The sequence below is a fragment of the Sturnira hondurensis genome, unplaced genomic scaffold, assembly GCF_014824575.4.
Source record: "Sturnira hondurensis isolate 20B ecotype Veracruz unplaced genomic scaffold, ASM1482457v3 Scaffold0010812, whole genome shotgun sequence".
In the NCBI taxonomy this organism is placed as follows: Eukaryota; Metazoa; Chordata; class Mammalia; order Chiroptera; family Phyllostomidae; genus Sturnira; species Sturnira hondurensis.
The window spans coordinates 417599-435958 of NW_028083443.1; the positions used below are offsets into that span (position 1 = coordinate 417599).

The following is an 18360-nucleotide window of genomic DNA, read 5'->3' on the forward strand; positions in this document are numbered from 1 at the left end:
GGGGGTGAAGGCAAGAACTGTCTCTCCAATTCCAAAGAAAGAAAATGAAGGCCAAAATAAGGCCATAAAAAAATGAAGTATTATAAACATAAACACAGGGCTCATGAAATAAAGTAAAATCATTCTTTGCTCTGCTGTATAAGCACTATCTATTCTGAGATGGTACAGCCACTAAGAGTAAGAAGTCAGAGGCCTTCCTTATCTTCTTATACATGCAGTGGAAAAAGTCAAAGCGCTTCTCCTATTATTAGTGTTGTCCTTGCTGCCTAGTGAGATGACTGGATTCACTAAACTCAAGAAAGTATCTTGACTTAAAAATTAGCGTGACTTTTAAAGAAATTTTATGTGTTGATTTTAGAGAGAGAGAAAGAGAGTCAGGGAGAGGGAGAGAGAGAGAGAAACATCAATTTATCGTTTCACTTATTTACACATTGTTGGTTGCCCCTTGTATGAGCCCTGACCAGGGAGCAAACCCGCAGCCTGGGCGTAGTGGGTCAGTGCCCTGTCCAACTGGCCACCAGTCAAGGCCTGCCACGGCAAATTTTGTGTTTCCCAATGTTGTGCTGCTTTAAAGAGCAGAAACCTATTTCCAATTATCCCCTTCTTTTTCCGGTGATGGCTGCTCTGTGAGGTGCACGGCTCATAAGAGACGTGTGGCCCATGAGCCGATGCCTGGGCAGGAGCAATCGCACCACTTACCAGGGACTCACTGGCGCACTGGAACACGTAACAGATGTACTGGCTCAGCCCGGGCTCCGCTGACTCCCGGCAGATAAAGCCAAAGTGGTCCACATGCTTTATACCCTGGAGGGGGAAAAGAGGTGGCTGTTCATGAGAGTATGTCCTTTTTAACCAACACCATGGAAACCAACATCAGTTTGACGCTGCCACACTCCCACGAATCTCCCTACAGCGCTGTGATAGGGGACGCAATGTCATAACCAGTTTATATGGTGGACTTTTGATACATAAAGTAAAGGGAGAGAACAAACATGTATTTTTTTCCCAGACCAACACTGTTTACTCAGAGCCACAGGAATAAAAATACGATGGCATGATCCACTGTCTCTTGTAATAAGCGCTTCTCGGTGTTTGCAATGGAATTTACACTTTATTGGTCTACTTAGAACAGGCTGCCTGGTGATTCATCACAAACCCTGTTCTTGCCTCTATGAGGCTGAGAACCAGAAAAAGTACATCTAACAACACTCCAGTTGAATGATGACATCCCCAAAAGTGTGCGTGAAAAATACAAGAATATCCGTCTACTTACAGACGTTAAAGAGCCACACCAGCTAGAAGACAATCCATCACAGAAATTGTTGCAGACGTCAGTTACCCAAGCTCACCAATCCCTGTACCTGCTGAATGCAGGCTACATAACCTCAGCTACACTTAATAAGAAATTCTGAATCATTTGTGAATCTCACTCAGCCTGAATACATTTATAACCAATTAGCAGACAGTACCCTGTGTTATCTTGATAGCAAGTCCAGCACTTTGAAAAGCCAGTTAGGTGGTAATTTATAGTTGCTGCGCAGTCAACCTAAACCCCAATGAAAATATTTTTAAAAAAAGAGGGCTTTGGAAACACACAGAACCGAGCTTCAATCTCAGTTCAACCACCTGCTCGGTACGAGACATCGCACTGGGCTGCTCGTAATTGCCTATGAGGCCCCATTTCTCCTGATTGTAAGAAATTTTTGTGATTTGGAACTAAGGAATATCTATCATAGTTCCCGGCACATTTGATAAATGGTAAACACTATTCTTGTAATAATAAGTTCAAGCTATCCAACAGATAGGAAAAAGGAAATCAACTCTGATAAAAAGGAAAAAGGCAATAAAGAGGAGTGAGGTGACAATTCATGAAGTGAAAGTCAACTCCATCTGGTGCAACTCATTAGTGATTAAAGAATATCTTTTATTAGTTTAGTACTAAATGGGGAAATAATTCATAGGACCTCATTAGCTTAGGAAGTCTTCAGGCAGCGGTCCTGCTTCCAGTAAAGAAAACCACTGTCTTATTCCCCACGCTTGCCAGGAACACGGTCCCACAGATTCTGAAAAAGGAAACATTAGCAGGTGTGCATGTGTTGAAAAGCAAGCCTATTCCTGAATGTGGCCACACGGTACCAGTTCAGTTCCTGAATGTGGCCACACGGTACCAGTTCCGTGCTGTGAAAAGGAGTAGTAAGGAGCAGGCCACTCAGCGAGGAGAAGAGGCTAACCGGACAATTATTTCCTTCAAGGACTTTCCACAAATTTCTGTTATATTTTTGTTCAATTCTTTTTTTGGTCTAGAATGTCTGAATAGAAAGCTTACTTTAAAAAAAAAGGAAAAATCACATTTGAACTGCCTATTTTACATATTTGATTTGGCCGGTTCTTTTGTTCTGGGTTTTTTTCCCCCTTTATCTATTTTTTTCCCTTGGGTGTTCAATGAGCATTGCCAGTTACCCCACTGAAAGGCTTGGGGACTGTGGGGGTGAGAGGCACTTTTTTAGGATGATTCTCTGTGCTCTGGAAGTGGGGGGCAGTCACTCCACTGGTACATATGCCACCTTCTCCCCAGTACTTAGCACGAGGACCTGCATGTGGAAATATCCACTCAACACTTACCGACTACCTAAGTGTTAAGATCTGTCTTAACACATCTGAAGTGTTAAAGAACAAGACTGACACCACACACTGAGCCACCTGCCCTCACAGAGCTTTTGATCTTGCAGGGACTCCCAATAAACAGATAGTTATGAAAGTGCTATTTAAATACTTTTTCTGTGAAAGTGGATAATCATTCTACCCAATTTTTTGTCCTCTAAATAGGAAATTAGAAATTTGCAATATATTCTTCCTATAGAGAGATGCTGCCTCTCTTTGTTATTAGAGTAGAAAATTTTTACCTTTACAACATAATTTTATGTCTCCACATAACAGAGCAAAATGAAACACGATTAGCTTGAGGCTAAGGTGAATAATCAACAAGTCATAGAAAAAACCTGTCATTTTCAAAGGGGAAGATGTCTGAATATCATATCTATGGCACCGCTAGCTCCAAATTAAAAAAACAAAACAAAACCAGACAGTCCTGATGCTCCAACATTAAACTACAGGAAGTGACCTGGTGAGAGCCGGTTCCCTATAGGGACATGTAAGTCACCTTGCCAGAACAGAAGTTAGTCCTTCTCTATTCTCGTGACTTCCTCAGGGACAGCACTGCATTTTCAACCCATATTTAGATGTAGAGACCCCCTCTACACTTCAACATCTTCCATTTTTTTTCTGTATTTATAATATATTTAGGTAGCTCTAACTTGAGCATATTCTAAATTATTAGTATGGTACTTAGGACACTAGTCAGTGCCTAATACGACCTTGCACACATTTAGCTGTACCAATCATTCAAATGACTTTCAAACACACAGTGTGTGAATTAAACAAAAGAGCATAAGCATTCCGAAGCCCACTTTTCAACATTTAGCATGTACATCAATAGAACCTGAAAGTGCTGGTTCTCCTTTCATGGCCTGGTTACAAACCAGGCAAAAAGCAAATGTGACTCAGCGATGCCCACAAGTCCCAGTGCCCAAGACTGGGGGAAACACCATCCATGAGGCATTTTCAGGAGAACTCGCCACCACAAAAACTCCATCGGTGGAAGGGATCCAACGAAGTGACGCTGTGAAAAGAAAGGGCTGACGAAAATGCGGGCGAACTGTGATGACGCAGAGTCACCTGGGCAGCACCTCGTCACTGACAAAGGCACAAACGCACAGACACACTTGGCTGAAGGCACCTCCGCCTGAACAAGTAACATTAAAAAGAACATTCCAACTCAAAGATGTGAAAGCCCAGTGACTTTGTGGTTAGAAACCAGATGGAGTTGGTTTCCTCAAAACTACGCTCTACTCAGTACATACCTGTGAGCAAGAAGAGATATCTTTAAAATTCTTTTCAAGCACAACTGACTTCGTGTCTGGGCTGATGAGGTTAACCTCAAAGCGTCCGACCTTAAAAATAAAAACGTTCCAATTAATCTCAACTCACAAGGACCTAACATCTTACTTTCCAATGAAATATTCAACGAATGATATAGATTCAGGAGCCATATCCAGACCCACACTCGCATGTGCTGTTTACCCAATCCACCCACTGTTTCAACGCCAAGTGTCAGCTGCCTCGTACTTCTTCCTTTTGTCTAAAAAATCATAAAAATTATGTTGGTCTTCATTTACAAGACACAAGAAACTCTCTTTTTCCGATTAAAAGTGACTCCCTTTTCAAAAATGATACAACCTTTCCTTACTTTGTAATTTCTAAAACTACCAATTATTTGATTTATAATCATACTTTCTCCCAAATGGTCAATTAAAAAGGTACGCAGAGGCAGGCAAAAGTGGGTTAAATTACCAGCCATCGGTACCTAAATGATAAATCACACGGAAGGACAACACGAAGAAGACAACACAAAAATACAGTAATTAATAAATAATCATACAAGAATAAACTTGAGTTTCCTGTACTCACAACTGTGAACCTACTTTTGCTCACCCCTGTTTTTGCCATCAGACAGATAATTTTTTAAAATGTTAAGTAAACCACCATTCAGAAAAATTAACAAACAGCAAGGACTGTGGCTTGTTAATAAAAAGAATAAATCTGACGGCCCAAAGAAGAAGGAAAACAGTTAACACATCACCAAAGACAAGATGATAGACATTTTATTTATATGCCTAGAGGTACTTTTTTAAAAATTACAGAACTCTCAAACTTCTGATAAAGCGAATATTACCCATAAGGACTGTTTACCAAGGTGTGGCATTTCCTTCTCCTGGGTTTTTTACAACCCAGGATAAAAGGACAGTCATTCTCCCAGCACCACCCCCTGCCCTCCCCACCCCCCTCCACCCCCACCCCGCCCCCAAGGAAACTCCATCTTACAAACTCGGGATTAGAGAAACTCTACAGCGCTTTATCACAAATTAAGCTCTTTTTAAGTGGAATTTACTTTCTATACCCTGCACAACTTCAAAAACTTTTTATACTTAAGACACTTTTCACCTAGAATGAATAGAGTTTGCACCAACCGAGTTTAATCCGGGCCCAGTCGACTGTCAGGCCTATAGTGGTTCTTTAACATTCTCTCGTGTGTGCAGTCTCGGCGGAAAATAAACCTGTGAGCCTCTGACCTTTTCTCTAAAGTCTTTCTCTCTCCTCCTTGCCTAATCACACTCCCCAGTCACATCTTTACATCCTCTATATAACCGCTGTCTGCAGTTGTTTTAAAAACCAGCAACGACGCTTACTGAAGAACCCCCTAAGGCAAACTGCTGGTGATGTTAAGAGTAATCAATTGTCTGTTCTGGCTCCTTCCACCAGCTTTCCAGGAGGCTCCTTCCACCGCTTCTCCCTCCGTCTCTCCCTGCCCTGCCCATCACTCCTTCCAATCCACATTCCACCTCTGCCTTTCCACCCCTCTCTCCCTCCCTCTGCTCCTTCTCCTCCGGCCTGATCTGCTTCCCGAGGGGAGAGAGTTAAAGCTGGGAAACTGCAGAGGGAGGAAATGGGAGGAGCCGGGCGCCCGGCCGCTTCCCTGGGGGGAAGGCCCGGGGCACCCCAGGGGCAGCACCTGGAACAGCATGGTCCTGTTCTTCTCCGAGTCCGAGGGCTGTACGTGACTGGGCGCGCTGGCGTGTCTCCTGCGCAGCTGTGGTTTTTGGCTGTTCTCGTGGACCTTCCTTTGCAGGACTCCGGTGACGCTGCTGCACCGAGACCGGAACTCCTGCTGTTCATCAAAGCCGGAATCTTCCAAAATCCGCTCGGGGAAGCAAGATCGGGCGCTGGACAGCGCCGGCTGGCTGGGCACGGTCGGTAAGGCAGGGTGGGCGTTGGTGTCGCCATCCTCTTCCTCCAGCAGAATGTCTGAGGGTAAACTGGGCCCCTCGACTTCGAAGATGACTTGGTCACTGCCGGCATCGGGCCCACGCTGCTCGCCCTGGATCTTCAGGCGCTGCTGCTCGTGCAGGCTGAACTTCTCAATGCAGTCGTCAATGAGGCTGGACGGCGCGTTCTTGTGGGTCACGGTCACCTTGCCGCAGTACAGGACTTCGAACTTCTGCGAGTTGTAGAAGGCGTCCTCAGTGTCTTTGCTGGGTTTGGCATCCTCCTGCATGGCAGCTTTAGACAACTGCCGTATGCTGCTGATCACCTCAGGAACCTAAAGAAAATAATCAAACACACTTATTTCATTCGGTTGACTCTTTAGGAATAGTGTACGCTGACCCAGACCTGTTATTATCACACAGAAGGCATTCTCCTACTAAATGATAAAACATTTAAAGTAACTTTGAGGCCCTACATAAGGGAAAACAAATCTAACCTATAACAAATCAGAGTATATCCTTTGAGTACTTTTAAAAGTTATTATGGAGGGCATCAAAAGTTAAAATGAAGGGAAAAAGATAAACGTTTTAAAAGTGTAATGATCAAAAGTACATGAGTGAGTAAGTGTTATTATGAGTCTCAGCTGAAAGGAACCAAAGCTTCAACGAAGAGCATGAAATAAACTTTCTGGAGGGATAGATTAAAATCCAGACACCCTTTATCAGCACTAGCCATCAGGGAAAATGCAAATGAAAGCCACAATAAAATAACACATCTACACAGCTATCAGACTGGCTAATATCGAAGAGACCAAGAGCCCAGGGAGATGTGGAGCAACCTGAACCTGCATGTACTGCATTCAGAAATGGACACTGGCATGGACGCCCCTTGCAGAAAACTGCTCGGCACTCTCTCAGCAGTTAAACACGGGCTTAACTCAGGACCCAACTGTGGCATTGCCAAGACTTAGCCAAAGCCCTGAAAACATAAGCCCACACAAAAGCTTGTGTACGAATAGTCATAGAAGCCTTGGTCAAAAGAGCCCCAAACTGGGAACAGCCTAAATGTTCATTAACAAGTAACACTCCCTAATCATCAGGGAAATGCAAATCAAAACCACGATGAGACATCACCTCACACCTGTTAGAATGATATCATCAAAATACAAGCAGTAGGCGCTGGTGAGGACGTGCAGAACAGGAGAACCCTTGTGCACTGTTGGTGGGAATGTAAATGGGTGCAGCCACTATGGAAAACGGTACGGAGCTTCCTCAAAATAGTAAACAGAGAACTACCATATGCCCCAGTGATTCTATATCCAGGCGTAAGTACGAAGGAAACAGAATCGCTATCCTGAAAAGCCGCCTGCACCCCCTTGTTCACGGCAGCATGATTCACAGTGGCCGCAATGTGGAAGCAGCCCAAGTGTCCCTCAGTAGGTAAGTGGGTAAAGAAAACGGGCAATGCACATGCACACAAACACACAGGGATATTATGTAGCCATGAAAAAGGAAACCCTCCCATTGGGGACAACATGCATGAACCCTGAGGGCATTTTGCTGAGTAAGTCAGATGAAGAAAGACAAACCCTATGTGGTCTCACTTATATGTGGAATCTAAAAACAAAAATTAAAAAAAAAACCAGGCTCATAGAAACAGTGGAGGGAATAGATGAAGGGGTCAGAGATACAAACTTCTAGTTATACGATAAATAAGTTCTGGGGATGTAATATACTTATAGCTAGATTTATTGTGGTAATCATTTCACAGTGCATCCACGTATCAAATTATTATGTTGTATACTTCAAACTAATATGTTATATGTCAATTATATCTCAATTACACTGAAGAAAATGAATGGATACATAAAATGTGGTGCACCCACACAATGGAATACTACTCATCATCTCTCATCTGGTTTGCAGCAATAACCTTGTAACTAGAGTTTCTTGCCCCCTTCGATCTATTCTGAAATGTCAAAAGGATCCTTTTTAAACTTTTCATGTTACTCACGTGCAAATCCTCCAAGCTCCCCATTTCACAAAGGGTGAAAGACACGCTCCTTATAACATCCTACAGGGCCCTTGCCATCTGCATGACATACACGTGGATGAAATGTGCACCGTGGCTACACATCCTCCACGGTATCTTTAGAGAGTCAACCTGGGGATGAACCTTTCCATCCCTCCCTCATTAGCTCTGACCTGACTCCGAAGTACTACGCCCTCTAAGTCACTCTGCGTCAGCCACCCCAGTCTCCTAGTTTTTCCCCTAACACACCAGCCACACTCCTCTTTCAGGGTCTCTGACTTCTATGCTTGTCCGCCAGATAATTGCAAGGCTCACTCCCTCACCCTATTTAAATCCATGTGCTAGTACCACCTGTGAGGCAGCACCCATCCCCTGCACCAACACACACACATGCACGCACACACACAGCCAGCATTGCCCTGGACTTCTTCCCTACTTCAGCACTCTGCACCTACCAATAACATTCTGTATAATTTATTTGCTAAAATGCAAGCGCTAGGAGACTGGTAACTTCTGTCTTTTTTTTTCCTTCCTCCCTTCCTCCCTTTTTTCATTTTTTCCTTGTTGAGTCCACAGGGCCTATAATAATTCATGGTACATAGTAGAAACTCAATATGTTTTTTAGCATAAAAAACTGTTTTGGTAATTTTTATCTTTGGAAAAAGAGGAGAGCATCTTATCTAACGTGTTGCTTTAGGCACTCAGACATCTACAGTACATCTTCAAATATTCTAGCACCAATTCTAAATCCAGAATTTCTTCTTTTTCATGTGATTATTTAGGATATATCGTCAGAGGATTCACAATTTAAAAATCACAAAAATTTCAGCTGGCTGTTGGGTTTCCTGTGACTCACCGGGAACACCTGACCTGACTCAGAAAAAAAGTCAGGCGTTTCGTACTAAAGCATGACCGTCAGTCACCCTTGGTGCTGTGACAGTTTCCTTTTTATTATTATTATTTTTTCGTGTTAGAGAGAAGAAGGGAGAAACAAAGAAACACTGCTCTCTGACATTTTCTTTCTTTTTTATTCCAGAGGGAGAAGCAAGAAGGGAGGAGGGGGTGGGGGGAAAAGAGAGAGAGATCAGTTGCCCACCACAGGCTCCCCAGCTAGGGACTGAACCCCTAATCCAGGCATGTGCCCTGACTGGGAATAGAACCTGTGACTTTCTGGTTTAGGGCACTACCCTCCAGCCAACCAAGCCACACCAGAACGGTTCTGACGTTTCCTTTTTACTTTTGTACCTGACAAGGTTCAGGCTGTGGAGAGTGAGCCTCTAGCTGACATTAAACCCCGAAGGTAAGATGAGCCTGGTGCACTGGGCAAAGCCCTAAGACAGAATGATCCCTTCTCCTCAAAAACTATATTTTTACTAAATACTTTCCATCTGATTTTGCAACCCAAATGCTCCTAAATTTCCAAACATGTCTCTGTAAAAGTATGGCATTAGAAATATTGTTGGTAGGATATTTTTGGACGTGACAAATTTTTATCTTGCTACAAATATTTAAATTGTTTTGGTGGGGTATTAAAGGTATATTGTATCCCACCGTTGGAACTGCAAATGAAGTCAATTCTACCTCAGCTGTGTCACTGACTCTGTATTGATGTTTGTACATGTTCTCTTCCATTACATTGAGAGCTCTTCCATGAATGACAGGCTAGGGGCTGGATTTCAATAGTCTCACAGGACACCTCCCTGTGACCACAGGTAAAGGCCCAACACCTAAATGTATCGAGTAATTCAGCTAATGATCCAGCTTATATTGGGCTGGTCAAAAATTTCATTTGTTGTTTTCTGTAAGATGGCTCTTGTAATGCTTAGTTGTCTTTAACTTCACTTGAAACAATTTTGTTAGATTGTATTGTGACAGCTGTCATACTAGTGTGCATTTTTTTTAAACATTTAACATTTTCATTTACTTTTTTTTTTAAGATTTTATTTATTTATTTATTTTTAGAGGGGAAGGAGAGAGGGAGAGAAACATCAATGTATGGTTGCCTTTTGTGCATCCCCTGCTGGTAGTTAGCCTGCAAGGAACAGGTTTGCAACCCAGGCATGTGCCCTGACTGGGAATCAAACTGCGATTGTCTGGTTCGCAGGCCCGCGCTCAATCCACTGAGCTACGCCAGCCAGGGCCATACTAGTGTGCATTTAAAAAAAACATCAAAATTGGTCAATTTTTATGCAGCCATTTTAATATTGAAGACGGAAGAAAACACACGTTTTCAGTGTATTATACTTTATTATTTCAAGAAAGGTAAAAATGCAACTGAAATGCAAAAAAAGATTTGTGCAGTGTATAGAGAAGGTGCTGTGCCTGATTGAAAGAGTCAAAAGTGGTTTGCGACATTTCATGCTGGAGATTCCTTGCTGGACGATGCTAGTAGACCAGTTAACGTTGACAGAGATCAAATCGAGACATTAATGGAGAGCATTCAACATTGTACCCCATGTGAGATAGCCAACACACTCAAAATATTCAAATCAATAAAGTTATTGGTGAAAATGAAAAATGTGTCTTTTATTTTACAGAAAAAACTAAATAAATTTTTTGCCAACCCAATTCAAGCAAAGCTCATCATCTGGACTGAACTGAGTACTTTAACCTTCCAGTGATTTGAGTGGTTAACCACACCATGAAACACAAATTCTAGTTACCTGTAATGCCATTTCTCGGGTCATAACCACCCACAGCTGTCAGTGGCCTGGGCTGCAGAGACTCTGTGAGGCTGATCTAACAACAGTCAGCTCTGCTTTTGTCCTTATGGAGAAGACACATATGACAGTTACCATTATACAGCCCCTGCCTACACACTCAGAGCCAACACCAGAAGGGTCACCTGGATAAAAACAGTAAAATACCCATAGAGGGGAAATGAGTTATCAGGGAATCATGAAAACCTTCTGTTGAGGCATTTATTCCAAGGAGCAATCAGAAGTCACAGAAGAGAAATGAAATCTCTATCCAATAGTTGTACATAAAAATGATATTTTGGGAAAGCAGTATTCTCCCATAGGATAGTGTTAACTGAAAATATATATATATATATATATATATATATATGTACACATACATACGTACATATACATATATATATTTAATAGTTGACTTCTTGTATGTATTGTGTCTGGTTTTTCCGTACCACTGTATCATGAGCTCTGCCGTGAAAGAACGAGTTGGGGTGATTCCGAATCGTACTTGGAGCTCTTCCTATGACCACTGGGGAAGCGCTTTGTGCTCAGAACAAAATGGATTATGCTGTCAGCAGACAGGCATGTAAATAGCAGTGAACAACTACCCAGGACCCTGACACAGGTTCTCTGGGAGTGAGAGGGGTTTATTAAATTCCTATTGATAATTCAAGAGCCCTGGCAGTCCCCAAAACAGAGAGCACGGCTTTCCACGCTGCTCAGTGCTCACCCCAACTGGGAAGCCAGTGCGAGTGTCAGGAACGTCTCCAGATGCCACGTAGCGCCTGGGGCTGCACACTCATGCCTCTCGCTCTGGCTGCCCGCACTCTGGATCCGAAAAACGCCGTGGCTCAGAATCTGCCTGGGCTCCCCCAGAGCCCGATGCGGACTTAATGCCAACTCAAGGCAAGGTTTCCATTCTGTGGTATCACATAATCTTTAACGTAAAGCAATAATAATGACAAAAAAACTCTACCAAACTAGAGATTGAGAGGTTTGAATTCTACCCCCAGCTCAGGCAGGAATATCTGCTATTCTGCTTCCAGCAGTTTCTTCCCCAGAAAAGGTACGGGGATAAATAACATAGTCCATTAAGGCCTAGACCCAAATTTCTGTGGGTTCATTTCTGTATCAGCGTCACTAAAGGAGATGGAAAATTATCTCTACAGTTAAGGCAGAAATATTGTAAGTCATTGAATTTATTCATCTCCATTGACACAATAACCAATTCAAGAAACAATAATACGAGCGGGGCTTTTTTCTAATGCCTCATGATTATTTAGAAAAAGCACAGTGCCACCTTTAGATAGTATTTTGTCGTTACACTTTAGAAATCTCGCTAAAAGAATTGAGATTCAACTCTCAAATTCAGACATTAAAGCAACTCCTCACCTGAGATTAAAAGAAACTTCCCACTAAATCCCTGAATGCCACGCTGTTGTTTCGCATTAAGTATCACAATTATTTATCACACTTCAAGCAATCCAGTGGTATTGTAGAAGTTACATTTTGCCCGATGAAGAAACAAATTCTACAACTACAACACAATAATGCTTAAACAATCAAACACTGGATAACAGTCTAGATTAAAAGCACTAAGGAAAGATACCTTTTCTCAGGAAGTCAGGGGAAAGTCATTCTCCAAAAGCACTGAACAAACCCAACCGATGTAATCCTCAGGATAAGCTTTTGGTCACACTTCAGAAGCTTTCTTTTGTAAGTAAGGCAGCAGTAATTTCATTGCATTTGTTGAAAGTCCACGTTATTTCTATGCAGCCAATTATAAAACCTTCCAGGAATAACCGTTATTGCTTCAAAAGTAAAGTATTTCCTGACTCTGAAATCAGGAAACACCCTGATTGTTCAGGACTGAAGCAGCAGAAGCTTTAATTTTCTTTAAAAAGAACATTTTAAGTTGGATAACCATTGCCTTTCTGATGCTATTTAAATAACCACCAGTGCCCAGTACTCGTTAAAAATGAAGAGATTAATCTATAGTATAATGTCTCTTTTCCTCAAAGACTTCATCGATAAGGAGATTAAACTCAGCAAACAATTAAAAATGGATACAAATATGAATGTGAGAATAAGCTGCTTAAAACACTTAACACAAAAAAAACCTGGGTAAATCCGTTCACAATTAATTGATACGAGCTTAACTGCTAGAATCCTTATTAATCTTTTTTATAATAATTAGAGTAAGCCCAGCAAGACATAGATAAATGCAAAAAAAGGGGGGGATAGGTATAAAAAGAAAGTGAGGAAAAAAAACAGGAACGTTTAAAACAAACTAAAGAAAACTGCCTAATGAGAAGAAGTAACAATTTAAACTAGTCTCAATCAGATACAGACGGTATGAAAAAGAAATATATTTGCTTTAGAAATATTAAATGCCCTTAGGGGAAGGGAGTTTTTTTAAATATATTTTACCGATTATGCTACTACTTTTGTCCCAACTTTCCCCCTTCACCCTCCTCCGCCTGCTACGCCCATTCCCTCTGGCAAATCTCCCTTAGTTAATGTCCATGGCTCATGCATACAAATTCTCTGGCTACTCCATTTCCTACACTATTCTTAACATTTCCTCATCTATTGTGTACCTACCAATTTCTACCTCTTTATCCCGGCACCTCTTCCTCCTACCCCCCCTCATCCCTCTCCCGACTGATAACCTTCCAAATGACCTGACTCTGTTTCTGTTCTGCTTGCTTTAGTTCTTTTTTTAGAATCAGTTGTTGATAGTTGTGAATGTATTGCCATTTTAATGTTCATAGTTTTGATCTTCTTTTTCTTAAGTCCATTTAACATTTCAGGTAGTAAGGGCTTGTTGATGATGGATTCCTTTGGCTTTCCCTTGTCTGAGAAGCATTTTATCTGCCCTTTGATTCTAAATGATAGCTTTGCTGGATAGAGTCATCCAGGTTGTAGGTCCTTGCTTTTCATCATTTTGAATATTTCTTGCCAGTCCCTTCTAGCCTGCAGTTTATTTTGAGAAATCAGCTATTAGTTTTATGGGAGCTCCTTTGTAAGTAACTATCTGTTTTTCCCTTGCTGCTTTTATGATTTTCTCTTTACCTTTAACCTTTGGCTTTTTAATTATGATGTGTCTTGGTGTGGTCCTCTTTGGGTCCAACTTGTTTGGGACTCTGTGCTTCCTGAACTTGTATGTCTATTTCTTTCACCAAATTAGGGAAGTTTCTTTTCATTATTTTTTCAAATAAGTTTTCAACTTCTTGCTCTTTCTCTTCTCCTCCCAGCACACACCCTTACCATTTCAATGTTGGTATGTTTGAAAATGTCCCAGAGGCTCCTTAGCCTATTGAATTTTTTTTCTTCCTTGTATTCCAAATCATTGATCTGATCTTTAGCTTCATCCCCTCCACTGTTGATTCCCTGTAGATTTTTCTTGATTTCACTTAGTGTAACCTTCACTTCTGCCTCAGTCTTTTCTAAGCTGTTGAAGTCCCCAATCAGTTCCTTGAGTGTCCTAATAACCAGTGTTTTGAGCTCTGTATCTGATAGAATGCTCATCTCCAATTTTTAGTTCTTTTTCTGGAGTTTTGTTCTGTTCTTTCATTTGGGCCATATTGCTTTGTCTCCTTATTTTGGCAGCCTCCCCGTGTTTGTTTCTATATATTAGGTAGAGCTGCTTTGATTCCCCTTGTTAGTTGTGTGGCCTATTGTAGAACAGTGCACCCGCAAGTTGGATTGGACGAAGCCTTAGGTAATTGCCAGGGCATGGTAACCTGTGTGAACCAGGTTGATGGATCTTATATGGGTCACTGCTCTATGGCTCTGTGTTTGGGAGGGCTCAGAAAAGGAACAATGGCCACTGCCTGGCCTCTAGAGTTTTGTCCTGGAGGAAGCTGTCCCCCAGCACTCACCAGGATGCCAGGGACTTCATTCAGTTTCTCCCCGTATTCCCCTGGTGCCCTTCCCAGCTGCTCCCCAGGTGCTAGAGCCCAGAGGGAGTGAGTCTGCATAAGTCCTAAGACCACCGTGGTCCCTTTAAGAGAAGATGTCTGAGAATCCCATGGTTTCTTCTGCTGTCCCAACATCCACTGATTTTTACAGCTAGTAGTTATGGGGACTTATCTGCCTGGCATTGGAACCCTGGCCTGGGTGGTCTAATGTGGGGCTGGGATAACACACTCCTGAAGTATCCCTCTCGATTCTTATCCACCACATGTGAGTGTGGGACTACCCACACCGTGTCTCCACGTCTCTACCCCTCCTACCTGTCTGGATGAATCTGATTTTCTTCCTTGGTTGCCAGACTTCCATGCAGCTCGCTTTTCTGTTAATTCTGGGTGGTAGTTCTTTTGTAGTTTAGTTTTATGTTTTGCTGCGGTTGTGCGAGAAGGCAAGCTGTATTTACCTATTCCTCCATCTTCACTGGAAGTCCTAGATTTCCTTTCTAATTATGTTTTGCTTAAATCATTAAGGTCAGCTCAGCATTTTGAGAAAAGTCTAATTTTGTCATTTAATGTTATAATTTCTGTTCAGTTTTTTAAAATCTCATCTTCAGCCAATGGAAAGTGGTCAGATGGTATATACCTATCACGAAAGAGCTCACTCCCGTTAAGGAAACACTAATGTTACCTAAGAACCCACGAGGTTTTTCCAGTCCCAGTTACTTTGGAAGGGCCGTCTGCTATTTTTAACATGAGGCTGTCTGAACATCTTAATAAGAAATAACAATGATTTTTAAAGCATTTTCACATTTATCCAAAAGTACTTCAATGACTCTTTGTATTTAGTGAAAAATATGAATGATCACTTTAAGAAACATTTCACACAGTAAAAAAGAGGTCTAATTTTCATTAGATCTGGCCTATAAATCAACTGGAGTAATAAGGTGATTTAAAATTACAAAAATATCAAACTAAATGTGCACTATCTTGTTTTACAGATGTGGAAGCAAACCATGTAGATCAAAAGTTTAATCAATAAAGAAGAAAATAAAAAGATAAAAAACAATCGGGGGCCACAGAAAGCATCTCTGAGACTTACATTACTTGGCTTCAGATTCTTGGGCTTAAGCCAAAACAGTTTCCTCTCAGACCAGGCCTTAGTTCTTAGTATTTTTTCTTTTTTTTCCTTGCCCTTTATTTTGTTTAATGCTAAAAAATATGTTTATTTGCCTTTTAAACAATTCAATGGGTTTTATTTTTTTGCTTGAGAAAATACATTTTTCATCTTTATTGTATTTTTTCTATCACTGTTTAGTCCCCTATACCCCCTCCCCCCAGCCATCCCCACACTGTTGTCTGTGTCCATGAGCCCTTTTTCCTTCTTGCTCTGTCCGTCCACCCCCTAACGCCCCCTCCCACTAGCTGTCATTCTGCTCTCCATCTGTGAGTCTGTCCCCATTCTCCTTGTTATTTCTTAGATATTTTCAGTCACTTTGCTGCAAACCCATTTTTGGCTCTGTAACTCTCTAACTGCTGCTTTCTTGGTGGCTTCTGAGTTTGCTCAGGCAACCGAGAGAGAGAAATTCCTTAAACCCTTCGGCTCAGTTCCCCCTCCCATTCCACCTCCCTGATCATATCGTTGACTTCCTTCTCTGGGAGGTATGACCTGTGCCTTTCTGAACACTTCAAATTTGTGAAAGTGGCCATCTATTCCATATACAAGAGTAACGTACGGAAAAGAGGTGGGGAGTCATGCAATTGGATGAAGAGCATAGAGAGTCCTCAGTAACAGCCGAGTGAGTTAAGTGTTACAGGAAAAGATGGGCGCCAGACAGGAGATGACGTAATGAGAAGTGAAATGGTGAAGGATGGGAAAGAACAGTCCTTTCCAAATTCCCTTTCAAGAGTGAAATCTTTATGTTTAAAGTGGATTACTAGTCCACAGCGTGGCATATGAGAAAGGGACATAACATGCAGTTAGAGGTCTCGAGTTTAAAGCCCCATTCCAGTATCTATTATTGTCTAGAGAATAGACACCGTATCCTCTCAGCCTCCGGTTTTTCTTCTGCAGAATGGGGTCCACAATGTTTGCTTTAGAAGGAAGCCGGGAAAATTAAATTAAATGTGCAAATGTGCCTGGCACACTGCTGGGACAAGGAAAGCATTCAACAATGTTCGGTTAAAAAAGTAAGTCTGATTTTCACTGTGTACAGACATGGAAGAAATGAAAGCTGTTGCTAAATAAGAAAACATGGCCTTCGTGAAACTTCAATGGTAGCAGAGAGTATATGATAAATAAGTAAAATACAAAGGATTCTAAATAGTGAAAATTACCAAGGAGAAAAATAATGCAGGGAAGGGACACAGGAAACTTGGAGGTGATGGTGGGAGATTTGCAACTTTAGAGAAAGGACTTTCTCTAAAATATTTGAGTAAAGACTTCTATTGAGCAAGAAGGTGACCCCTACAGGGAAGTCGGGGAGGAACTTTCTGGACAAACAGAACATCAAGTACCAAGGCCTTGAAGCAAAAAAGTGGCTGGCATGTTAAGGGAACATTGAGGAGCCAGTGTGGCTGAACATGAGTGAGTGGGTGAGTGGGAGGAGATTATTCCAGAGGCCATTGTGGGACAGGGAGCATCTAAATCATGCAGCACATTGAAAGGACTTTGGCTTTTAGTCTCAGTGAGACAGAAAGCCAAGGTCAGGTGCTGAGTTATGTGTTTAAAGGATCCTTGGGCAGTTGCATGATTGATTAGACAGCCAGGGCGATGGGGCAGGAGCCTACCGTGCCCATCCAGGGTGGGACAATGGTGGTTCACACAGGATCCACAGCAAGAAAGTGGGAAGAAGCTGAAGGCATCTGGATACAATTTCAAAAGCACAGTCAAGATGATCTGTTGATGTATTTACTTAATGTAGAGTGTGAGAGAGGAGAGGAGAGGAGATACGGGCGAACCTTATGGGTTTTGGCCAGAGGAACTAGGAAAATGGAGCAGAGGTGAAACAGGTGAGGGAGCGGATGGCGTAAGGGAGCAGGAGCTCAGTTTGGGACATGTTCATTTTCAGAAGCTCTTGTTTCTCCAAGGGGAGATGACAGGAGGCAGCTGAAGGTATGTGTCTGGAGTCCAGTTGAGAGAAAGGAAACCTGGAAGGTATTACCATGTAGATGATATTTAAAGGCACGAGATAAGATGATTTCATCAAGAGAGTGAGCATAGACAACACAGTGAGTGGGAGGGAGGAGGGCTAGGCATAGGAAGAGAGACAGAGAGACTTGGCATGGAGAGAAACATCTCTAAGGAACCAACTCCTGAAGCACACGACGCTTAGAGTTCAGGAGATGGAGAGATATGAGAAAAGGGAAATACAGCAAGAGCCAGGGGTAAAAATCATGTGGGAAAGGTATCCTGCAGCCAAGTAAGAAGGTTTCCAAGAAGGAGCAACTAATGAAAATTAAGCCATAGGTGACTCTGACAAGAAAATTTTGATTAAGACTTAGGGTAAAAGACTTCCTGGAGCGAGTCCCAGAGAAAGTTTCAGGAATGAAATGCAAAACGATGTAGACAATCTATCAGGGCAGTAGCCGGAGGTACAAGTGAATCAGAAGAGGGTTCTCTTATACACGGAAGAAATGACTGCTTCCAATAGGGACACTGAACAGTGAAAGGGACACTGATGGTCTAGAGCGAGAGGGTTGAACTGCTGGCCATGACCTTAAGTAGCCAAGAGGGAATGGGAACTAGATTCAAAAGAAAAGTTTGAATTGACCTGCAGCAAAAACAGTTATCTCAAAGGGAATGGCAAAGGGCTTTAATTTCCCCAGAAAGCATGACC

General features: G+C 42.1%; 1 protein-coding gene across 2 annotated transcripts in view; it reads right to left on the bottom strand.

Annotated features, from left to right (window-relative positions):
* TBC1D4 (TBC1 domain family member 4) overlaps positions 1-18360 on the bottom strand; it is a 176232-nt gene that overhangs the window by 65097 nt on the left and 92775 nt on the right. For both annotated transcript variants that reach the window (XM_037059343.1, XM_037059344.1), the window contains exons 2-4: positions 5630-6217; positions 3921-4010; positions 700-804 (exon numbers count right to left, since the gene is read on the bottom strand). In XM_037059343.1, coding sequence (XP_036915238.1) covers positions 700-804; positions 3921-4010; positions 5630-6217 — 783 coding nt within the window. The remainder of the gene's footprint in view (positions 1-699; positions 805-3920; positions 4011-5629; positions 6218-18360) is intronic.